The following is a 25850-nucleotide window of genomic DNA, read 5'->3' on the forward strand; positions in this document are numbered from 1 at the left end:
CACATTGGCTTTTTTCACTTATTTACTATATTTTACTCTATTGCACAAGATTTCTGTCTATGTTGGGGTGACAGCTATGTCACCCAGCCAATCCTGGGTACGGCCTGTTCAAAATTAGACTAAGAGTGCATTGCAAAAAAAAATAGGGTCACTTGTTTTAAAGATATGTTTTGTTGCACATGCATAACTTGCCATCATTACCGTGTAATCCTTTATTGTTTGATTTTCACAGTCACAAATTTCAAATTTTACTATGAAAAGTAGAAAATGTCTTAAACTGTAGAGGCTCTATTGTTGAAAAACTTGATCATGATTGGCTCGTTTGCATGGAAATTTGTTTGTTGGTGGTTTGAGTATTTTCATTGTAATCTGAGTATCAGCCCTTTGTTCCCTATGTAGTTTAAACTCTTTGTCTGACCTTCCCCCCTCCCTCTAGTCCTTGGGTGGGGGGTTGGCAAATAAGAAAATAAACATATGCACACAGAGAAATAGGAAGCAGATGACAACATCGAAGTTTGGTTCTGAATATTATTCATTTACAATATTTACATTCATTAAATTGTGATAGCACAATCCTTATGTACAACTTTGCAGACCCAACTCATTTAATGCTCTGACAACAGTAAACAGATGACCAGCTTAATTTGTGTGAAATGAGGGGTGCTCAAGTACTAGATCAGAGTTTCCATATAGGTAATAGGGTGATTTAGATGCTGGCAAGAGGACGTCGCCTCGCATACGTTTGTTTGTGCCTGTACACTTTTCTTGCCAGCACCGTGTCCTGTTCAAGACAGCATTTTATTATTTTTCATGTCCTCGTCAGGACAGGACCAAAAAATCACCATGCACACTCAATAGAATGTGTGCAAGGCAGCGTCCTCTTGCTGGTATTGTGTATTTAAATCACCCTTAAACTGTAATCACATTTTATGTAATTTTAAATCACCCAGATTATTTGTAAATTGAGCAGGTTGCCTTTACACTGTTTTATGTGTTCAGTCATGCACCGTGCTTCTAAATGCAGATTTTCTAGCTGTTTCTGAAAGCATAACATGCTTCTACTTTTTAACATCTTGGCACAGAAGATAACCAGTACATTTAGTATTGCTGGAAATCAGCTTCAAATGTCAAGTCGGATGACAAAATGGTGGCTGGCAGAGGCTGTTCAAAGGGCCTTTAAAAAAAATCAAATTTTAAAAATGACACTATCACAATAGACCATATGAGATCCATCGTTCCAAGCTGAAACTTTTAACTTTTCATTTAAAAATGAATCAATGACTTAAATATTACTGCCGGCACTATTGGCACATCACAGGGCAAGCTAAGTCATCAGCTAAAATAAGGAGTTCGTTTTGACAACGACAAAATCACCTAAATTAACACAAATTCAAAATCTTTGGTATTTAAACACACTGAATATGTAGTAGTTTTATTTAAATTTTCTAATTATAATAAATAATCTATCATTGTTTTGGGCAGTACAGTATATACATATCATCAGTAAAAATTCTAATTTGTGTGTCAACATACAGAAAAGTCAGTCTATTAAGCAAAAAAGTCAAACTCAACATTTCTTAGAATACTGTATGTATGTCCAGGAAATGTCCAAGGCAAGTAAAGAGATTAACAGGCGACAGAAAACTCAGGAGGGACTCAGAACCCTGGTTTTCACATCGCCCTTACCCTGTGTTCCAAGTAGAGGTTGTAGATGTTAGTTGTAGATTATTTATAGGCCTGTAATGTACAGTATTAGCTATATAAGGCACATACTATCCACCAGCCAGTACTAGCTACCGAAGAAGTCATCACCCTCCCATGAGTGGGCGTTGTCCTCCTGGTTTTGCCCCATACCAGGCGTGAACTGGCCCAAGCCACTGGAGCGTAGGTGTGCTTGGTGAAGATTGTGCGCCTTTTTGGTCCTTGCAGACATTTCACGGCTGGCTATTTGAGGAGCTAATGAGATAATGTAACACTATGTGAGACGATGTCTTTTTTGACACATTTCTAGAATAAAAACCCCCTGCCCAATAAGACCTTCGGTATCCTCAGATAATGCTAAATTTAGATCTGCTTAGGGAAGGATCATCATTATTGAGGCGGGGGGAGGAGGGGGGGGGGTTAATTTTTTTTTGCTTTTGGCCATCCCCCAATGTGAAGCACAAAAATGGTGACCCTCCCCAAAAAAGGCAACCAAATTTAATGGCCCTCCCCCAGAACAAACAATGCTAGAAAAATGTATTGGTTACTTTATTGAAATAATACTCTAGTCATGATTTGCTCAACGTTCGGCAAGTTTTTCCAAGAGCACCAGTAGATTATTTAACCTGTATGAGCACTCTTTACGGTGCTTGTACTTTACAAACAAAGAAAGGGGATTAGGCACTTTGCCAAGAAAAAATATGGTTTATATTTTGTTAACCGGAACAAGGCTAAATGTGGGGGATGGGCAAACAGACACCACCCCCCTCCCTTCCTTGCACACCAAATTATTGTGCGCGTGAGGCAACAACGATTTTCAGCGCAAGCCAATTGAAAGTCAAGAAAGTGCAAGCAGAAGGCAAATCGCATTCAATTCTCATTTCTCTATTTTGTGGGGGTCTAGGGTTCTCCCCAGAAAATTTTAAAATTCCAGACTTAAAGGATGTCAGAAATTGATCTGAATACCTGTTCAAAAAATAAGACCCTCCCCTAAACCATGTATTTATGGTTATATTTTTAAAAATGATTTTAGTTCCAAATATCCTAAATGGAACAAGAACAGTAGTGCCAATAAACTTTAATACCAACAAATGTTAAGATTTCACCTACCTCCAGGCATGTGCAGCTTGCTGTTCAACTTGTTTTTGGCCAACACGATGTTGTTACTCCCCTCTAAAGGATCCCCAAACACATCCCGTAATGGTGACACAGTGTCGCCACCTCCACCAAACGAGTCAGAGTAAGAATAGCTTGATCTATTCACACTCCACGTTTTCGTATCTGGAAGAAAAATGGTGAACTACTATTAGAAAACAGAAAGGATAGCCAAATGGCAATTTATTGGCATGAGCTGATTGTAATTAGCTTAAAAGGGCCAAATTATTTGATAAACAGGGAAAACCTGTATATCAAATTCTGTCATTTTTACCTATAGTTAACTAAACCATCGTCTAACTCAAGTTTTTTTTCTACTCAATATTTTTGGCACTAAATTACTATTTACAGAGCAATATTCAGCTTTACAGGCGGCTGTTTCATTAAAATTAATATATTTTTTTCGTTCATTTTCTGGATTATCAAATTTTCAAATGACTAGAGTGAAGTGAAGTAGGTGAAAATGGCTAAATGACAGCGACTACTATTCAAGTTTCATATTATAGTATATCCACTATTTTTCCTGTTTAGGTAGCTCATTAAAAAATGTCAGCAACATATTAAATAACTAATATTCATCAAACAGACGACGGTAGGCAAAAAGTCATAATTTATTCATAACGGGCAATTTCCATGGTATATGGACTGACCAGTGATGGTACGCGAGCGTAATTTAAACACCTTGGAATCAAATTACAATACGCACAGTGAAATATAAACAATGGCGAAAAAGAAATAAAGTTTATTATATCAACGACAAAATAAGTCGTCACCGTGACAGATATTTTTAATATAGACAGTTTTCACAAAGCTACTATAAGTCTTTATTTACTTTGCTCGAATACCTCAGTTACTAATACACATTAAGTCCCAAGAGACTACGAAACATTCACTTGTAATCCGCACTAAAACAAGGGGAATAAGAGTTGACTGGTTTAATAATTACGCTAATAAGTCAAATAAGTTTAATTTCTATATTTTTACAGGGTTTTGGATGTCAAATGGTGTTTGTAAATCGACTTGAAAAGATAAAATGAAAAGATAAAATCCAACTATCGAGTGTGCGTACCTGAATATTGTGTTGAGTGGTTTATAAAATCATCCGTCTTTTGTCGCTTTGATAACGAAGAACTCTCGAGTTCTCCATTGCCTTGCAATAATAAACCATAAAACGTTAGCAACCACACATCTAGTAATAACTTCGTCTCGTTTTTTAGACTAATGATCGTAAACCAAACGCGAAGGACAATGTTCTCTGTTCAAATTTCCACGAACAATTTCACAACTTTCACAGCAGCCATAACAACAGAGATTATTATAAACGCGATGAACAATATAACAAGCAACCATAAACCGCAAAGACTCTCCATAGTAGCATATCATAACCTGTTGTGGGATAGTTTACCTGGGAATCCGCCGTGTCGAGAATAAAATGATTTATTGTTCGCCTTCAATGCTGTGCCGTTTTTCACTGAGTTGCTAACTTGAACGTTCTTCCGAATCGACCAGACGTTATCGAGGTCAAACCCTGTGATAAACCCAAAACAAAATGCATTAGTCACGATACAGTATCATACTTCCACTCATAAACCCTTTCACTAAGCCCTTACCCGGCGAATTATTAGCCCTTTTATTGTTTTTATGTCCGCTTTTCGGTTTGATTAGGTCGGAGTTGTCTGGATTTTCTGACCCCCAGGGGTCGGACCTGTGTTTCGTTCCTCTGTACAAAAACTTCTTCGAATTACTACCTGAAAATAAACAGACATGTACAAAAACACCTTAAGAACATGTCTTAACAGAGACGAGGTTCAAATTTTGTGTTTTTACCGTCGTATTTGTCGTTGCCGTACGGGTTGGGATGACCACAGCCATCTTTCTGTGGTTCCATTTTGGGACTAGTCTCCAGGACCGCTCGACTAATGCTTAGTAAACACGGCGATCGGCCTACCTCCTTCTCTTTTTCGCTCATCCGAGTCAGGTTGTTTGCACAAAAAAAGAGTTTTCGTAAGTTTATATTCTGGCACAAAAATACTTTAGTAAAACATTGAAAAAGGCTTAAGAGAACTGGATTTTTAAAAACTTCAAAAATATAGTATAGCGAAAACTTGAGCGTTAATTTACATACAAAGTACACACAAAGCCTTTGGGTGAAATATTAGTGAGTTTATGGATACAGCTTGGTTTATAGTCCTCCTATTCGTCATAATTATTGGGAGGTTGCCCTCGATCCAGACAGACAGACAGACAGACAGACGGACGGATTAATTAGAGTGCCGTGAACAAAGATGTACATAGTCCATTATTCTCTAATATTTATAAGTAACATTATCTAATTAAAAAGCAGTCATAAATGTATTTAGCTACAATTCTGTGGTGTTTTTTGGGGGGCTATTAAATCTGTAAAGTTTGGGAAATGTCAGGAGAACATTCGTATGATTCACTCTCCTACTCCTTTTCTTCTGGAAGTGTCTATTTAGTTGTTGGGAAAGAGTATTTCTAAGATCCACACCACTGTATCTATGACTCCTCACCCTCACCCCCCCCCCCCCCCCCCCCCATCCCACACACACACACCCACAAAGGAGATAAGTTCCGGCAACATCTTTTCATGCGCCATTTATCTTTACCACACACAGGAATGTGTTTGGCTTAATATGCATGGGAGTAATAAAACAACATTTCTTCTGAAAAAGAGAAACGCCCCACAATGTTACAACATCTCTTTTGAAAGAGAAACGCCCCACAATGTTACAACATTTCTTCTGAAAGAGAAACGCCCCACAATGTTCAACCCTTCTTTATCTATAGCACCTATTCATGGTAACTAGGTCTTTTGGGCAACATTACATCGACAAGCACATGTACATGTACCTAGAAACGTCTAGAATCAAACCTGAGTCGCATTCCTTATCAAACACAGGGCTGTCTTCCCTATCGCGCCGTGCTATGTGAGTGGTGTGCCGGTGGAACTATGCCACCAGGCATCAGTTTTAAAGATTCCTGCTCACCATGTGCAAGGGCTCGTCACAACACGGACCACTTTCTGCATAATCGAAATGGAGTTGCAGTTCCTTTGCAACATTCATTCTAAAATTACCCACCTTCCTGGCCGCTATTCAAAAATCACGTTCTTCTTGCTCCAATTTTAGATTTAAATGATTTTTACTGTTTGCCCAATTCCAATTTCCCTGTCTAAAATAATTGTTTGACCCTTTACTAGATGGCTAGTTTGACCGCACGTCGTCTTCTTATATTAAAAAACGGGCCATAATGGGCACAGCCACGCACCTACTGCTCATTAACATATAATCCTGGTCATAGGCGTTACGGCATGTGAAACACAATAACAAAAGTGTCTCACTAGGACTCTTTTAATCACTTTCTAATGTAGATCCTGCCGTGAAAGCAGGAATTGATTTCCGTAGAAGTGTTGTACCCACAATTTTTTATCCCCCTCACCCCCCCCCCCCCCCTCTTGAAGGGTGTGTCTTGTATTGCTAAAGCCCCTTTGGATTACAGGAGTTGTTCAAGTGACTTTTTGGGGTGACACACAAGGGCGCTCTCAGGATTTTAGCGGCAAAATATCAGTATCATAAAGTAACTTACTTAATGATAGAAAGGATTTATTTTTATTCATGAATTTCGTCGCTATCTGGCGTGACGGGCGTAGTCATTTCTGTGTTTATTTTCGCCTGAATTTGCCACCCAAAATGTCTCGTGATCTCTGAGAGCAAGTCCCCTATTGAAGATCCATAATATAAAAACATAATCTTATAAAAATCAATTTGATTTTAACGTATTTTCTCGATTAAACGGGTACGCTTTACCCATATGATTAAAAAAGGCAAAATGTGTTGCTGTAGCTTTGTGTAAATTGTTTATGTGTGTCAAATTTACAGCCAGGTAATAATATGCATAATTGTAGGTAATCAATATAAATGTTCTACCAAACGTTTCAGTGACGTTCTTTCGATGGGGCAATCGCCCAATTCTCTTTTGTTTGGGAAGGCCATGTTGTCTAAACGTTTTGTCTAAACTATTGTACAGTGTCTAGGGATGCAACATTTCGGAACTGTTTACACTGGCACAGATCCGCAGAGATGCTTGGCGGGCGATGACCTAGGAAAAACGAAATATAAGAAAAAGGAACAACATCACCATAAAAGGTAGTCTCCCGCGCAGTCGTACTGACCTCTGTCACGCAAGGCACTTGAGCTTTATTGCGTGACAGCATAATTACTAACTATGGTGACAGACGTCAGAAGTCTGCGCAAGAAAACTACAAAACAGGTAACCCTTCGCTGAGACTCTTTCCTTCCTAATCTGGTTCAAGATCCCGACTACCGTGGTTGATCGAATAAGCGTTCGTCTCCCACCACCCCCCCCCCCCCCCCACCCCAACCACCAACCCCAGCCCCCTCCCCCCACAAAAAAAGAGACCTCCCGGAATAAGCGCCTCTCCTAAACGTATTACACTTAAAGCCGCATTGTCACCAGTTTACTTCCGGAAGTCTGCAGAAACCTCAACCGTTAAAAGACAAAAGAATCTATTAGAATCCGAGATATTTAACAGGCCATCCGCTCTAAATTATCAGTCACATCCTCGAAGAAACTTCCAATAGACACACTGCTTTCAATATTTTGAAACATTTTTCGCGTTTTCCGTTAAAAATCATCGGATAATGTTATTTAATCAACCAGAAGTAAACTGGCGACAATGCGGCTTTAATATCCTCCGATGACGAGGGAGGGCAAATAAAACGAGCTTTTTCATTAGAAAAGAAGTAACGAAACTGACGAGTATACACGCGACAAAATCATATAATTGAAAGCTTGTTTTCGTTTGGTTATGGAAAGACTTTCTCTTTGTAATTGAAAAAGAACTTTCCATTAAAAAAAAATGACTAAAATAAACGCCTCCCCCGAAAAACCGCCGGGCCTGATAAATGACGGTAGGAGTGTTTTTTTTTAATAATGGATGAAATCTAGTGTTCAAGGAGCAATGGCAAAAAAAACTATAGCAAAAATATTATAGTGATCGAAATATAGCATATATATATTCCAAAGTCTTACGTGACAGCAAATGCACTTCCAGTATTTAAGTATTATATATTTAATTACTAAAGAAAATGAAGTGTTGCTGCCAAGCAGGAGTTACCGGACAGGATGCGAAAACGGTAAGTGGTTAGCACATTCCCAACATCCACACACCCAAGCTAGATGATTATTCAATTTTTTGTTAAGAATAAAGTTAGGCTCCTTTGAATAATTGGTGCAGCAATTATAGTAGGATATACAAGGAAAGATTCGAGAAAGGCGCAAAGCTAAATATACGTAACACCAGTTAACACACATCCCACTGCCTTTAGCCCATTATGACAGCTATGGCCTTCGTCGTTAGAAGGTATAATATACGTAACACCAGTTAACACACATCCCACTGCCTTTAGCCCATTATGACAGCTATGGCCTTTGTCGTTAGAAGGTATAATATACGTAACACCAGTTAACACATATCCCACTGCCTTTAGCCCATTATGACAGCTATGGCCTTCGTCGTTAGGAAGTACAATATACGTAACACCAGTTAACACATATCCCACTCCCTTTAGCCCTTTAAAACAGCTATGCCCTTCGTCGTTAGGAGGTATAATATACATAGCACCAGTTAACACATATGCCACTGCCTTTAGCCCATTATGACAGCTATGGCCTTCGTCGTTAGGAGGTATAATATACGTAACAACAGTTAACATATATCCCACTCCCTTTAGCCCTTTAAAACAGCTATGCCCTTCGTCGTTAGGAGGTATAATATACGTAGCACCAGTTAACACATATGCCACTGCCTTTAGCCCATTATGACAGCTATGGCCTTCGTCGTTAGGAGGTATAATATACGTAACACCAGTTAACACATATCCCACTGCCTTTAGCCCATTATGACAGCTATGGCCTTCGTCGTTAGGAGGTATAATATACGTAACACCAGTTAACACATATCCCACTGCCTTTAGCCCATTATGACAGCTATGGCCTTCGTCGTTGGGAGGTATAATATACGTAACAACAGTTAACATATATCCCACTCCCTTTAGCCCTTTAAAACAGCTATGCCCTTCGTCGTTAGGAGGTATAATATACGTAGCACCAGTTAACACATATCCCACTGCCTTTAGCCCATTATGACAGCTATGGCCTTCGTCGTTAGGAGGTATAATATACGTAGCACCAGTTAACACATATGCCACTGCCTTTAGCCCATTATGACAGCTATGGCCTTCGTCGTTAGGAGGTATAATATACGTAACAACAGTTAACATATATCCCACTCCCTTTAGCCCTTTAAAACAGCTATGCCCTTCGTCGTTAGGAGGTATAATATACGTAGCACCAGTTAACACATATCCCACTGCCTTTAGCCCATTATGACAGCTATGGCCTTCGTCGTTAGGAAGTATAATATACGTAACACCAGTTAACACATATCCCACTCCCTTTAGCCCTTTAAAACAGCTATGCCCTTCGTCGTTAGGAGGTATAATATACATAGCACCAGTTAACACATATGCCACTGCCTTTAGCCCATTATGACAGCTATGGCCTTCGTCGTTAGGAGGTATAATATACGTAACAACAGTTAACATATATCCCACTCCCTTTAGCCCTTTAAAACAGCTATGCCCTTCGTCGTTAGGAGGTATAATATACGTAGCACCAGTTAACACATATGCCACTGCCTTTAGCCCATTATGACAGCTATGGCCTTCGTCGTTAGGAGGTATAATATACGTAACACCAGTTAACACATATCCCACTGCCTTTAGCCCATTATGACAGCTATGGCCTTCGTCGTTGGGAGGTAAAATATACGTAACACCAGTTAACACATATCGCACTGCCTTTAGCCCTTTAAAACAGCTATGCCCTTCGTCGTTAGGAGGTATAATATACGTAGCACCAGTTAACACATATGCCACTGCCTTTAGCCCATTATGACAGCTATGGCCTTCGTCGTTAGGAGGTATAATATACGTAGCACCAGTTAACACATATGCCACTGCCTTTAGCCCATTATGACAGCTATGGCCTTCGTCGTTAGGAGGTATAATATACGTAACACCAGTTAACACATATCCCACTGCCTTTAGCCCATTATGACAGCTATGGCCTTCGTCGTTAGGAGGTATAATATACGTAACACCAGTTAACACATATCCCACTGCCTTTAGCCCATTATGACAGCTATGGCCTTCGTCGTTGGGAGGTATAATATACGTAACACCAGTTAACACATATCCCACTGCCTTTAGCCCATTATGACAGCTATGGCCTTAGTCGTTAGGAGGTATAATATACGTAACACCAGTTAACACATATCCCACTGCCTTTAGCCCATTATGACAGCTATGGCCTTTGTCGTTAGAAGGTATAATATACGTAACACCAGTTAACACATATCCCACTGCCTTTAGCCCATTATGACAGCTATGGCCTTCGTCGTTGGGAGGTATAATATACGTAACACCAGTTAACACATATCCCACTGCCTTTAGCCCATTATGACAGCTATGGCCTTAGTCGTTAGGAGGTATAATATACGTAACACCAGTTAACACATATCCCACTGCCTTTAGCCCATTATGACAGCTATGGCCTTTGTCGTTAGAAGGTATAATATACGTAACACCAGTTAACACATATCCCACTCACTTTAGCCCATTATGACAGCTATGGCCTTCGTCGTTAGAAGGTATAATATACGTTACACCAGTTAACACATATCACACTGCCTTATGCGCATTATGACAGCTATGGCCTTCGTCGTTAAAAGGTATAATATACGTAACACCAGTTAACACATATCGCACTGCCTTATGCGCATTATGACAGCTATGGCCTTCGTCGTCAGAAGGTATAATATACGTAACACCAGTTAAAAAAATATCCCACTGCCTTATGTGCATTATGACAGCTATGGCCTTCGTCGTTAGAAGGATAATATACGTAACACCAGTTAACACATATCCCACTGCCTTTAGCCCATTATGACAGCTATGGCCTTCGTCGTTGGGAGGTAAAATATACGTAACACCAGTTAACACATATCGCACTGCCTTTAGCCCATTATGAAAGCTATGGCCTTCGTCGTTAGGAGGTATAACATACTGAGTTTGAACCATACCTTGTTCACTTGAGTGGAAGAAGTCGATCTGTTGGTCCTTCAAAACTTCACAAAAATACTACAAATAATACAACAAAAGAAGTAACAATCAGTTTTAACAAATACAGCATTAAATTGGGGAATATTACAGACATTCTTTAGTGTACCAAAAGGAAAAAGGCGGATGGGTACAACAGATAAATCAGAGGCAGTTAGAGGGAAGGGGGTTTAAGGAAGATGGGCTGAAAACGCACAGTACCATCTTGTTACCTGAATGATCTTAGCGTCTGAAAAGTGAATCTCAAGTCTATTTAGAACTTCAACCTCGTCCTAGAATGAGCGAAATACAAAATACTTTATGAGCTCAACTAACAAGTAATGGTAACAGCTTATTAGGTAGAGTAAAAGGTGATGAATTAATCCCCAAACTCCTTTTATCCAGTAGACAATTACAACTGTATACAGCGTAGCCTGGGCAGATTGTAGCCCTGTGCAGTATTTGCCTCTCACCAATGGGTTACGGGTTCAATTGCTGGCTTCGACGCGAATTGATTTTTTTGGTTCTCGCTTATGCTCGAGTTTTTTGGTTCTCGCTTTTGCTCCGAGAGGTATTCTACGGGTTATCCGGCTTTCGTCTTAACATTAACAAGCAAATCCGATCTAAATTGTATTCTTTGTCAGATATTAGTCGCTTGGAGGCTGCGTGAGGCGCTTTCTATGCTATGGTCTCGACAAAATAGGGGACTGGCGCTAATAGATCACGTGACTGTTTGGGTGGCAAACTAGCGCGCGCTCAGGTTATAGCGGCAAAATAACAGCAACAAAGAGCAACTTATTCAGCGCTTACGAAAAAAGCCAGATTGTTTTTATTCAAAGTTCAGTTACATTTTTCATTTCTGATTTTTTTCTTTGATAATTTTGTTTTGAATTTGCCACCCATAAAGGTCACGTGATCTCTTAGCGCAAGTCTACTGCAAGGAGGGTAATAAACTACCCGAATTCATTTAAGACTTACACTCGGTTGCTTCACCTGCGAACGATCCCTATAAAAAAAAGTGTCTTATGTTAGTATCTGGTCCACCAAGTAAATGCGTCGCATCGTTTCTGAGGTAACTCACCCATAATTGCACGTGCACTTGTTCGGCCCGTTTAGGCAATGAGCATAATAGTAGACGTACGCTTTGGATGCAAACTCAAGAAATACGCTTTAAATAAAAGCAAGGTACTTGGTGAGTTTATATTAGAGCTAATATCATAATAGATTCTAGAACTCTGATTTAAGATGGCGTGATAATCTCCACCATCATCAGTAGTATCATCATTACCATCACCACCATTATCATTTCCAAAATCACCATCATCACCACCACCGCCATCATCATCATCACCACCACCATCATCATCATTACCATCATCGCCATTCATCACCACCACCAGAATTATCATCATTATTATAATCATCACCACCACCATCACCATCACCATCACTATCACCACCACCATCACTATCACCATCACCACCGCCATCATCATCTACAACACCACCACCATCACCATCACCACCGCCATCATCATCACCATGACCATCACCACCGCCATCATCATCTACAACAGCATCACCATCAGCATCACCGCCACCATCACTATCACCATCACCACCGCCATCATCACCACCATCACTATCACCACCACCATCATCGCCATTCATCACCACCACCAGAATCATCATCATTATCATAATCATCACCACCACCATCACCATCACTATCACCACCACCATTACTATCACCATCACCACCGCCATCATCATCTACAACACCATCACCATCACCATCACCACCGCCATCACCATCACCATCACCATCACCATCACCATCACCATCACCATCACCATCACCATCACCATCACCATCACCATCACCATCACCGCCACCGCCACCACCGCCATCATCACCACCGCCACCGCCACCGCCATCATCACCACCACCACCACCACCGCCATCATCATCTACAACATTAAAAGTCACCAACAGCAAGTCACTACCCTACCTGTGAATAAAAGCCACAAGGGATGTGTTCGTCTGAAAACGAAAAAAGGCAATTCAGAAAATCATCCGTTTAGATCCTTCACATCTTTTAATCTATTTTATTTTTTTTTATTATCAAAAAGGAAACTGAGCAGGGGATAGAATACGTCTGGGCGAATAAGGGCATAGCTTCTCATATGAAATGTCGATCAGCCATCCATTTGTTATTCATTACATGTTGTTTCTCCTATCAAAACAAATGTCCAATCCAAACCCAACCGCCATTGTTTAGAATTCGGTAATGTATACATTCATTCAGTCCCATGTATGTCGAAGTACTTGTTTGTTTTGTTTTTTCTATTGCCTACCCAACAAAATTTAACAAAATACGACTGAATGATTTATTGATCGATCGATCGATCGGTTGGTCGGTTGGTTGATTGATTGATTGAAAATATAAAGGTTCATTTGTATTGCATTATACAGGCTGATACCTGGTTAACGATCTTTGATTGAAAGGCTCTCAGTTACCAGCTTTATATAACCCATGGACATTCATACTTAGTGTGACTCGTTACCCTTTAAGTGTAAAATGATGGCGTGACGGCCTTCTTTGACTCTAAAAGCGGTTTGAATACTCTACATTTAATGATAAATTAAAAAAATAAAATAAAAGTCTCTCAGTCAATGCGTTGTTCTACTCAAAGTAAAGTAACACCAGAATTCATAAGTCTCAGGGTTTTGCAAGACCCCAAAACATGTGCTAACATATTGGTGAGACACAAAACAAAACTGCTTACCGGCCAAGCGTTCCGAGAATTGAATATTGTACTGAGGAATATCCCCTGCGATAAAAAGAGAAGGCATTTGAATAATATCCCTAGCATAACCTTACTTGGCCTTCTATTTGGAATTCCTGTGGTTTTGAATAATGACCCTAGTCTGACCTTACTTGGCCTTCTATTTGGGATTCCTGTGGTCATTTAGGGTGAAGACCACGAAAAGCTTGCAGTCTACAACAGGGAGCCCAGCAATGAATCGCGTACCTTGTAAGGAGGAGTCAACAAGCAGCTCGTCTCAAAGTCTAAGACAGATACATATCTCTGCAACAAGCAAACAAGGCAATATCTCAAAGATCTGTTCAAATCAGGTTGCATTGCAGAATCAATGTGAAGTAAAGCGCGGTTCTTGATTTAAAGATTACCGATCAACCATTCCTTTGTTTCGTTTAAAATACAACGGTTAATCGTCAAGAAAGCTTCAATAAAATCACCAACGATTGAAGTGTAATACCATATTAACGATATTTGATTAAAATAATATCTGTACTTGCTTGAATTAACCAATGAAAATGGGATCTTTGAGTGACTAGGTCTGGTGTGGGCGCGTAAAACTGCGGCGTGCTTGTTCTTCTATAACAGGATTTAGTTCGCTAATTGGAGTGCACATCTCATTTGTATCGATTTCTGAAAGATTCCTCACAAATTTCGAAACTAACTCTCTGTCCCACCTTATCTTTACCTTTACGGACTTTGGCAGCATGTTGCCATGACGACTCTTACACAGCCCTGCGAGCTTGAGTGACGCGAGGTCTGTCACGTGAAGGGGCTTGCGCCGCCATGGAAACACAACCCAGCCATTTGCACTATGAACAATACATACAAGGTTAACAGATTCATACGCTAAACAACTGTGTTATATCGATTTCCAACCTTGAATCCTACCTCGTCTTCTGAGGCACAAACATCCAAAGAGCAGAAACCAGCAAACGCACCTCCCTGCATTACAAAAAGTGCGTTTATTGAGCTTATTTATTGGTACCTTGAGAAGCAAGTTCGCAAGCATCAAGTCGTGGCATTGGACATCATTTGGCAGCTCCGTAAATTTTACTTCTGACTTGTGAGTTCGTGGAAAGTTTATTTTCAGTGCTAATGATATATCTGACCGCGAGTTATTCTGATAATTTATATAGCTCTATTTATATATATGAATTGTCCGAAGACAGAAAAACACCATATTGTGCATATACCTAACAACAGGTCCTCCTAATACTACTTAACATACCATGCCATGATATAGGCATGAAATATAAATAGATAACACTGGAAACAGTGAAGGTAAAGCTACTAATTCATAATCAAACAAACGATTATTGAAATACAAAGGTTTGGGATTTAAGGCTAGCTGCTTTGCAGTAATAATATCCCGTATTTTAGATTTTACCGTTCATTTGATGAATCGGCCATGATCACCACAGGCCTTCCACTCATCAGGGCGAACGCGAGGTGGATTCCAAAAATGAAGTGGTTCTTGAAGTCCAACACTCGGCTCAGGACTGGAACCGAGGCAGAAAGTATTAGAGGCAAAGTAGAGTTGCAGAAACTTGGACTCCTACAAAGGTACAAGCTACAAGGCACGGTTTTTACCAGATGCGTTGCTGGCCGGTTGACAGACTTCCTCCACGTAACACCTTAATGGAGTCTTCTCGAGTTTGCTAGACAAGAGCATTAAATTAGTTACCTTCCTTAATGTGTAAACCAAGACAAGAACCTTCCCCTGTTTCCCCAAGCATGAGTGGGCGTTTTTCTAATTTATTTTTATTTTTTTAATACAAGCACTGAATTCTTTCTAGAATCACATATTGAAGAATGGCTTCTAAATGCACGTTGAAGTCACGAGCTCATCACAAACTTACAGTACCTTGTCGCATTAGGCTTTCGATGCATTGAATCTGAAGAAATCGTTTAGGAAGAAAAAAAACACGTTAAACTATTAGATTAGCTATATCGTAGAGATACGGGCAACAGAAAACAAATTTAAACATTTAATGTGCAAAAGTGTTTTTCAAAATCCTGTGCAACAAAATGTAAATGTAATAGTGTAATAGCCAAGCTAGAACAAAAGAGATAAAAAAAACATTTCAGTTTACTAGTACTAAATAAACTAAATAGTATTTCACGGGTTTTTGAAAACCACTTTAAATAGTACGCAATAACTATCAGTCATAGGACCTTTGTTATTCTAGGGGTTCGGATAGAACTAATTGCATCAGAATGTCTTTAACACAGAATTGTAGCGCCCTAAACAACTTTTAAAAAAGTGGCGATAAACATGCTCTTTTGTCAACATCTAGGATTCTAATATAGCTCACGAGCGCACCACTGGAAATTCGGTTCTAGTCTCCAGTGAGTACAACTTTTTCTTAATAAAGATAAGTAACCGCCCAGGAGTACCATTGTCTCACCTCCCTGCTTGATAACCGGGTTAACGGACCTAAAAGAGACCGCACTTTCACTGAGGGACTTCTCTTGTCCGGACCCTACAAGATTATGCGTCTCTTCTGTGTGAATACGTGATGGGTTTGGGGCTAAACTAGGGTCCAGTCTCTGGCGGAAGTCGACGTCGCGCGGTCGCTGCATGGATGGTAGATTTTCCAGACTGTAACTCTTTCTAGACAACTGGTTTAGAGGTTGGTTTTGGCGATTAATCTGAGATAGAGCCCAGAATGTGGGTTCAGTGAAGTTAACGTCTTTCACATTGAAAAAAATGAACTAAATTTAATTTTATCTGGTTAGGGCATCTAGCCCACACTTCATAAACTTGCCAACACTTACTAAATCTTTGTAAAGAAATGTGTTTGGGGGGGACTGGGTAGTTTCAGTGAAACGGCCTGGGAGGCCCGGATCCCCCCTCCGGGCCTCCCAGCCCCGTCTCTATATGTCAGGCAGATAATGTTTCGCGTACATAAACAATCGGCAAAAGCTAATGTAGGCCAAATCGATTTCACGTACATAAACAATCGGCAAAAGTTAATGTAGGCAAAATAGATTTCGCGTACACGAATAATCAATTAGGGCCGCAGGTGTTTCGCGTGCACGAATAATAATTAGGGCTGCAGGTGTTTCGCGTTCATGAATAATTAGGGCGTAGGCCGGGCGCGTGCAAGCCCAAGGACCTGCGCGTACACGACTTTTTGGGGCAAATGGCGGTGGGGCCGCGAAAACGAGGAGGGCCGCCAACCTACGGAGCGTGGAATAACCGTTTTTCGGCCGTGAGTTCAAAGCCGCCGGCGTGGCGTTTAAACCTGAGTTCTACTCGAACACCTCGCTCCCGAACTCCTCGCGAATTTTTCGCAGTCTCTTTTTCATCCTTTCGCGTGCCACCAGGGAGGGCCCTTTCCCGCTTTTTTTATCATGCGGTGCGAGGCCGTGTCGAGCTCTGATAGCGGCCTTGAGCGCGTTGTATCTCTCTTGTTCCTGAAGTATTAGCCGAAACTCTTCGTCTGAGATACGCCCGTCTTGCAGAGCCTTAGAGACCAGCTCGCTGATCGAGTTTTTCTTACTCTCGACTAGAACCATCGTGTCTTCGTGTTTAGCCACCTTGCTCGTAAGGCCCCTAGAGACCACCCCCGCGCCCGCGCCCACGACACCGACCAGCCCAGCGACCCCTGCCAGCGGAGCGCCGATCAGAACCCCTATCCCACTCAAAGAGACTCCCAGCCCGGCGCTGGAAAGCGCCCCTGCAGCGATGCCGGATGCCACAGACACAGCATGGGTAACGGCGAAGGCGCGCTTATACTTCTTCCGCACCTGTCGATAATGCGTTATCTCATTGTCTAGAACCGCCTGAGTGTCACGTATTACCTGGAGTCGGAAACTTTGCGCGTCGCCGCCGGTGCTTGCCGGAGCGGTAGGCGTTTGCGGGGGGTGGGCACTGGGGAGCGGGGGATATATGGACATGCCACCGCTGCTAACGTCGCTGTTCGCCATGCCTGTTATGTCGGGCCTAGGTTAGCTCTAAAACGAGGCGAACAGGCTTGTCCTTAAAGTCCACCCGTCTACCGCGGTCATCCCCGATCCATATTCGGATACTCGAGACAAACTCAGAGGAAGACGCAGCGACACAAATGGGGATGTCGGGCCCATAGACGACTTTCTCGTGCGGCCTCCCAGGGGTTTCTAAGCAAGCGAGAACGTTTGAAGGCTCGTCTAAGGCGAGGCACTGCGAGCGGTCTACGATGTCGCAGAAGATGTAGAAGGCCTCTAATTTCGGCAAAGTCACCTTAAGTGGGGGGCCCCCAAGGGCAGTGCGAGGTCCCGCTTACCCATCTGATCGTCTTTAGCCTCTAGGCCAAATAGTGCGCAAAGCTCGGCGTTCAGGAACACAATGCCTGTGGGCACGAGCACGATCTTCCCGGTGAGGGGATCCAGCTTCGCGGTCAGAATCTGGCTCTTAGCGCGGTTGATCGTCTCCACGATGGACTCGGCCGTGTGGTGCCCGGCTGGCAGAGTAGCGATGGTCGGGAGAGAGTCTATAGTCGTTATCTGCTGCTCCCGCTCGAGATTATACCAGCTGTTAAACAGCGAGCACTTCCGGAGCGCCACAAAGCGCGGGCGCCTTATCGGCTGCCCGAAGAAGAGCGTCAGTTCACCTCCGGTGAACACAGCGTGTAGGACCACCATTGTGTTGAACATAGCCCACCTCGTGTCTAATAGGGCTGAGCATGGATTGGGAAGGCTGGCAGATGCTGAACGAGGTCCCCCGAAGGAAGGAGGAGGAGACGAAGAAGGCGGCAGTTGCGGCGGGAGCGTCTATAGCCGAACATATCAAACACGCTATAGCCGAACAAGCCAAAAAACCGGTTTCCCTAGGTTTTCCTAGGTCTCTGACCCTCGCGCAAAAGCTGCTCTACGCCGTGCCCGCGACCCCCGTGGAGAGCACGGCCTCAGACATCACCCCACTACTCACGCATCTGGAAATACACGTGGCTGAGGACAAATCATTCACGACTAGGGTCCGAGACATATTCAAAGAGACAGTAGTCACGCACAAGTCCGCCAAGGAGTCTCGCCGGTGGCTATCGGAGCCATCCTATGGGTATTGGCCACAGCAACTCAACTTTGCGGTCTGGTGCGCAACCGCCGGATGTGGGGTGTCCCTAACTGACCCCACTTTCGCCACGCTCCCTTCTGTCATCAGGGGATTTCTAAGGTTTCACGTCTACTTCACCACCCGGAGGATACTCTACGAGCTAGGCGTCCCCCTGCCTGGCGACAGCCCGTTCGCGCAAAAAAGGTAACCCCTACAAGAAGGCCGCTTTCCAGCGTCTATGCATAGAGTTCGGTTTGCCGCGTAAGCCGGACTTCCGATGGAAAGGCGGGCGGAACCATGGGCTAGGCGATGTGTTTGTGTTCTACCCGGGGGAGGGGTATCGCAACGTGCACGTGATCCGCGGCTACGACACGGCGGCGGACGAGTACCCGAGCCACCTCAATCTGTTTAGCGACGAAGGTGGGACGTACAATAGTGGGAAGCAGGTGGGTTACATACGCAACGACGACCACGGGGGTGTGCAATATAGCTGGTTTGCGCTTCCCAAAGGCGAGGGGCTGACAAAAGCAGGGCTAGGGAGACTCGACCGCTCGGTCGAGGCGTTCGTCTACACAGTGCTTGGCGCGCAGGTAAACGTCCGTTCCTCCATCGCAGGGGCCGGTGGGCCGGCCATGGAGGCGCAGGCGGAGTTCACGGAGCTGCTCGAAGACGCGATCATAGAAAACGACATCGCTCAAAGCGTGCAAAGGTACCAGTTAGCCGTGCAGGAGGCCAAGGTGAGACTGAGTCTTGCGGTTGCAGCAGGTGTGTAGATGATGCCGAGCGATCTGGTGATAAACACGCAAAGCGTCGTGGGCTACAACAATAAGCTGCAGAAAGCCACGGACTCCATGAAGCTTGGCGCAAACGCGATCAACACCGAGACAAAGCCAGTCGGTGCTCATAACATGGCTGGTGGGCATCCTAGGGTGCAACACGCGACTGACCACGCGCCGCCCCGGCGGCAAAGCACCCCTGCGAAAGTGCACGCGGAGGGCGCGGCCCCTACCCTGTCGGGCGAGAAAAGTGACCACACCGCCCTCAAGGTAGGGTTGTCGGTGCTCGTGGTGGCCGCGGCGTATTACTTGTTCCGATGACTGCTTTACATTCGACGAACCAAGAACGCGGCTACGGCTAGAATGAGCAGCCACGCATTTTCGCCAAGAAATTTCACCGCTTCCCCTGCAGCCTTAAACACGAAGTTCGCGATGCTGCCTACTAGCCCGGGGAGAAGTTCGCCCAGCTTTTTACCGATGGCCTTAAGCCCGTTACCGACCCCTCTGGCCACGGAGGAGAGCGACCTGCCGAGCGACGTCACAATGGCCGCGATCGTCGTCGCTACGGCCAACCCGGTAGCGGTGACGGTAAAGCCGTACTTTTTGAAAATGGCTTTGATTCGCTCTCTTAGCGGCTTTTGGTTCTCGAGCTCTCGGTTTTCGCGTTCTAGTTCGTCAATTTCGGACAGCCTCTCCTCGTTGCGCTCACGGGCCTCTTGGCGGCTACTCTCTGACGTGTTAGGGTCGTCGATGGTCTCCCTGTCTGTGGCTACCACCCCTCGCAGCTCTTGGACTCGTTCTGTGTTCTCCCGGATGACCGCGTCTATCTCTGCAACGGACCCCATCGCCAGCTTGAAGACTCTCAGATTTGCAACGTCCTGTCGGACGCCCCCGTCCTCGTTGAACAGCTTGGTCTTGGTTTAGACCAACCCCCTTTGTCGAGGTTGCGAACCCGTATTAGCGTCTTCCCCCTCCGGTCTGACTGGAACCGTAGCAGATTCTCGTTAAGGTTTGGGTATTCCTCCCTGAGGAACTGGAGACCGAGTCTTGTCGCTGCACACTCTGCTGAACGAGGTTTCAGCGCTTGCCGTTCCGGCGGTTTGCGTTGCGCTTCGAGTAGCCATGCTATGCGCAGCATGCATACGCGATGACGTGCTCGTCATTGGGATCGACTCCCCATCGTCGGGGTCAAACGGGATGAGGGGTGTCGTCTTGTCGTCCCCCGCCCCGCGATCGGCGGACGCGCCCGGCAAGGTATCGTCAATGTCAACGTCAACATCACCCATGATGCGCGCGCATAACTCGTGCTATGCTATGTTAGACATGTCTAACAGTCCGCACCATAGCCACGCGACTTCGTACTTTATGTGCATACGCGTATACGATGTCAGTCAGCGATAAACTCGACCCCCAGCGAACACCCATAATCCCTCTGGGGTTGAAAGCCGAGAGAACTGTTCACCGGGTCACTCTCAACCCGTCGACGGCCTCCCCAGAGGAGACGCTATATGTGGCGGTCCCAAAGCTATCGGAAGGCGTCACGCTCGGCCGCACGCACGGTCTCGAACTCTCCCTCTCAGGCCATGCGAATAATACCGTCGTGAACAACGTCGGCCGAAATCTCGTGAGCCGTCTGAAAATCACGTTTGCAGGAGAAACGCTCCAGGACACCAGCCGCTACGACGTCTTCAAGACGTATGTACTGTACGGCTTTCCGCAGTCTTCACACAGGCAACGGTAGTCGGACTCGAACCAGCGGATGTTCCCTTGTGCCCACTCCTTGAGCATATCGTGAGGCCCCTCTTTATCTCCCCAGGGCGGGACCTGCCCATAGTCGCCACAACACACTACCTGACACGGCCGCGTGGCGAGATACCCTAGGATGGCGCGTAGCACTTTAGTCTGCACCTTACAGCACTCGTCAATGATGATTACTTCTGCAAGACGGTCGAGTTTGTGCCCCAGCTCGGAAGGTCTCCACTCCTCTATCGGCTTCTCCGTTGGTATGCAGAGGTAGTGGTGGTAGGTTTGAGCCTTCACCGCGAGGCGCGGGTTGTTGCGATGGTCGTGGGCGAGGTAGTTCTCGGGGGTGAGCACCACAGCGTTACGGCCACGGAACATGCTCACCGCCCCCTCGGTCTTCCCCGATCCTCCCTGGCCGGCTAGATACATCCTCGCAGAGGTTGCGGCCACCAGATCGCACGGCAGACTCGGCGCAGTGCTTGGCTCCCTAGCCAAGCACCCCGACCTCTTCGGACCCCAAGCCGCCTCAAGCCGCCACTCGTACCCAGGCCTCTTGTGGCGCCACTCTCCATACCTCGGATTTCGCTCCACGAGCCTCACACCACTGGGCACCGCCTTTGCGTATATGGCATCTGTGCACACTCGGAGGACGTCTTCGCGAGGGATCCGCCTCAACATGCGTCGCAACGCTATGTTTGTGTACGCCAAGACGAAGGCCCTGATGTGGTACCATTGTGAGCGCCGGACTCCGTCTTTGTATTGGATCAGATGAGCCCCGTCGGCATGCTCGAAGTTAAGTAAGTGGTCGGTGCCCGCAAGGAGGTTTGTCAGATACGCGGCTTCCTCACGGTCGCGGACTACGATCGAGGACTCGTCGCCATGGCGAGCGCACTTGCCTACGAAACGGACAGCGAGATCTCGACCCTGCGAGTCTTCGCCGCCGGGGCCGGAGTGGGGGAACTTGATGGAGTCCTTTTTTTCCGACGCTATACAACACCTCCCTCACCGCGGCCATGGCGAGGTCACCCGAGTCTAGCAGGTCCTTGAGCTCTGGCGTGGTGATCCAGCCCTCGTTTTGTTCCAAGTGCTGCCCTACCCTCCCGGAAGTGTAGGGGTGGCAGGCCTCAGAGAACCCCACTCGGTCAACTGAATGGCCCCGGTCAGTTGAAGAACCTCGCTCAATGGCCGTCCCGCAACATCCGCGATACGATACAGGTTCGTAGGGAAGCCGTATTTCCGTACCAGATCAATGGCGTCCGAGGCGCCGCCGAAGACACTGTCCTCGCATCCTAGGTACGCCGCACGCATGTCGATGTGAGCATGAGGCCGCGCCCCTAAGTTTTCCCTGCTATTCCACACTTTGGACTCAACCTGCGCCGCTCGCCAGACGTCCCTGTATTTAAGAGGCGTCGGCCTGATGTTTTTTCTTTGGGTCCACTTCTTGAAGCGATACCCTATTGCGCCGCCCATCGAGTGCGTAGCTTCGATGTACTCTTGGTAGGCTGGGTGATCATCAGGGAGCCATTGAGGATCATGTCCAGTCTCGTCTGTAAACGCCCTGTCGATAGCCCATCCGTCTTGTCCCGATCGGTACAGTTTGCCTTCGTGCGTGACTATAACACGCCCACACAGCCAGACCCTCGTGCTTCTGGGGATCGCCCTGTTTATGAAGCGGATGAGCACCTCTCGTGCGTTTTTGCGGCGGCACTGGTAGCGCGAGGCGCTGCCTCTCCCTGACATAGCGAACGAAGCTCCCTCTCAGCCTCGAAGTCTAGGCCGTGGACGCTCGCGATCGCAGGTGGTTCAGTCGGAAGCTCCGCCCAGGCGTGGTTATTGTGGCAAGGGATGCGGATTTGTGTGCACCCCCTCTCGTACTTCCCCGAGTCCCACAGGACGTTGCCAAGGGCGTCCACGGCTACCAGCTTTATCCCGAGCTTCCTTTCCATCTCAAAGAGGTCCTCTTTGGTGCACCCCGTGGTGGCCAGCTTCTTGTCAAATCGCTCGAGGATCTTGCCTCGTGTCTTGGTCAGACCAAGGGAGCGCGAGGTGCCGCGATTCCTCAAGAAGTCGGCAACATAGCTCACAACACAATTAACGAAGGCGTCACCCCCCCTCTCGCACAAACATTGGCCCAGGCTCACCATTCTGCTCAGGTAAAGGGCGAAGCTCGTATCTCACGTAGACGAGGTACTCTAGCCCCTTCTCCCAAATACCCGCATCGATGCCTTCCAGGGCGCCGACTGCGATTTGGCCCCCCCTTTTGACTAACTACCCACCGATCTTGTGCTCCGAGCGCCCTTCCTCCCCTGTGATTGGCGCCAATGGCTCTGCGGGGGCCTTACCAACGACCGTAAAGAGCCTGTAACGCCGGTCGGGGTCTACCATCTCGAGCACCAGCGGAAGCACTGCGTTCGCCCGCAGAGACTCTCGCTCGTGCGAGACCCACCACACCGAGCCGTCGTCATTAATATCAGGCCCCCGCACAACCGGCTTTAGAGCAATCACACCTGTTCCACCAAGATCTCGCATCTCCTGGTAAACACTGGCGCTTATGTCTCGGCCCCGTAGAGTGGCATCCACGCTTGGGAACCGAAGATGGGCGCCGCCGACGAAGAGAGAGTAGTACGTCTCGGGGTCTAAGCTCTCCGGGCCCTCCTGCCGCCGTCCCGGCAGCAGAGGGTCGAACTTGCGCCAGACCTCCTCCGTCCACACCTTCTCCGGTACGAGCGGCTTAAGCAGCCTGTGTTTGACATCGTCGGGGATGTCCTCGTCCAGGATGTTTTGGACCAGTCCTGCCAGAACGGCGGGCGCCTCTTTGTCACGCATGCTATCGAGAATCTCCTCTATATAAGCGTCCATGTTTGGGTATACCCTGTGCCACCCAATCTCCAACTGCCCGTATCACAACCGGCGGGATGAGTGCCGCGCCACCCAGTCTCTAACTGGGAGTTCGGGTATGCCCCGTGCCACCCGAGCGCGCCTCCCGACGCCACGCATCCACTGCCCTACACGATTCGCTCCGCAGGGGCGGCACAACCGCGTCTCCGACCGAGTTCCTACGCCGCAGATTCTGCACGGCACGGCGAGGGGGATGCCCATACGGAGCCTTTGGAGGTGCACCTTGCAGTAGGTATCCATGCACCTTCGGCCGCACGTGTTTGCGTGGCCGGCCTTCAGCCACCCGCAGTAATCCCTTCCGTACCTCATCCTTCGAACGCTCGGTATACCACAGGACATACGAATGTCTAATTGCAAACCCAACACCTGATTAATTATTGATGAACGCGAAACACCTGCAGCCCTAATTATTATTATTCGTGCACGCGAAACACCTGCGGCCCTAATTGATTATTCGTGTACGCGAAATCTATTTTGCCTACATTAACTTTTGCCGATTGTTTATGTACGTGAAATCGATTTGGCCTACATTAGCTTTTGCCGATTGTTTATGTACGCGAAACATTATCTGCCTGACATATAGAGACGGGGCTGGGAGGCCCGGAGGGGGATCCGGGCCTCCCAGGCCGTTTCACTGAAACTACCCAGTCCCCCCCATGTTTATTGATGTGATGGCGTGAGGCAAGCGATTAACGCTTTCCGTAAAGAGTGGAAGTCAAACAAATTAGAGGGAAGGGGTCATTTTGTCCATTTTTTTTTGTGTGGGGGGGAGGGGGGGGAGGAAGACACTCACTGAAACCTCTGTGTACAGAGAAAAGGTCGAATATTGATGTTATATATTAATGTTTTATTGAGAGGGAGGGATGTAATACCCCCAAAGACCCCCCTTCCAATATTTTTATTAGTACCTTCGTAGAGTCTGAAGACCAATAACTAAAGGAACCTACCTCGAAGTCGCTATTTTGTCGGCGAATGACAACACTATCATCGATCACACAAAATTCACTGAAAGAAACGCTGTCAGCGGTCGATGCATCACTGCGCATGCCTGTTGCGTCACTACTCGGTGACCCAGATAGTGACGAGGACGATTGGCGCTCGTACCCACTCTCCCAATTCTCATCACCGTGCATCTCCTTGTGGAACGAGAGACTGTTGAAAGGACAAGTTGTTAATCATAGGAACAAGTACCCACCATCCCTAAGGGTCATGTACCCATCATCCCTTAGGGTCATGTACCCATCATCCCTTGGGGTCATGTACCCATCATCCTTTTGGGTTCACTACGACCCATGATCCTTTGTGGTAGGGAACCCATAATATTTTGGTTCAGGACCAATCATTCTTTTCGGCCTGGTCATCCCATTGGATCACTGCCCATAATCCCTAAAGTTCGGGTTCCCATTATCTCTCGGGTCACCACCAATAATCTCATGGGGAAAAGGTTACCACCACCCCTAAGGGTTATACACACAATCCCTAAGGGCTGGTAAATTTTATCCCCTTGGGTCTGGT

The 25850-nt window shown here is 45.9% G+C and overlaps 2 protein-coding genes across 2 annotated transcripts in view; both read right to left on the reverse strand.

The window, feature by feature from the left end:
• Nucleotides 1–514: 514 nt before the first annotated feature.
• On the reverse strand, nt 515–4782 carry LOC5504717. The gene is made up of 6 exons (XM_001625550.3): nt 4684–4782; nt 4467–4604; nt 4262–4384; nt 3926–4006; nt 2812–2982; nt 515–1956 (listed from the first exon to the last, which is right to left on the reverse strand). The coding sequence occupies exons 1-6, from the start codon at nt 4742–4744 to the stop codon at nt 1790–1792; spliced, it is 741 nt and encodes a 246-aa protein (XP_001625600.3). The 5' UTR covers nt 4745–4782; the 3' UTR covers nt 515–1789.
• Nucleotides 4783–6211: 1429 nt separating this feature from the next.
• LOC116612385 (guanine nucleotide exchange protein smcr8a) overlaps nt 6212–25850 on the reverse strand; it is a 33323-nt gene continuing 13684 nt past the window's right edge. Inside the window, exons 18-32 of the mRNA XM_048721907.1 lie at nt 25283–25487; nt 16292–16535; nt 15748–15778; nt 15474–15541; nt 15271–15382; nt 14772–14825; nt 14569–14692; nt 14094–14150; nt 13848–13892; nt 13070–13101; nt 12139–12225; nt 12036–12063; nt 11291–11350; nt 11042–11099; nt 6212–6975 (exon numbers count right to left, since the gene is read on the reverse strand). Of these exons, the coding sequence (XP_048577864.1) occupies nt 6893–6975; nt 11042–11099; nt 11291–11350; nt 12036–12063; nt 12139–12225; nt 13070–13101; nt 13848–13892; nt 14094–14150; nt 14569–14692; nt 14772–14825; nt 15271–15382; nt 15474–15541; nt 15748–15778; nt 16292–16535; nt 25283–25487 (1288 nt within the window). The 3' untranslated portion in view covers nt 6212–6892. The remainder of the gene's footprint in view (nt 6976–11041; nt 11100–11290; nt 11351–12035; nt 12064–12138; nt 12226–13069; nt 13102–13847; nt 13893–14093; nt 14151–14568; nt 14693–14771; nt 14826–15270; nt 15383–15473; nt 15542–15747; nt 15779–16291; nt 16536–25282; nt 25488–25850) is intronic.

The sequence above is a fragment of the Nematostella vectensis genome, chromosome 14, assembly GCF_932526225.1.
Source record: "Nematostella vectensis chromosome 14, jaNemVect1.1, whole genome shotgun sequence".
Classification (NCBI taxonomy): Eukaryota; Metazoa; Cnidaria; class Anthozoa; order Actiniaria; family Edwardsiidae; genus Nematostella; species Nematostella vectensis.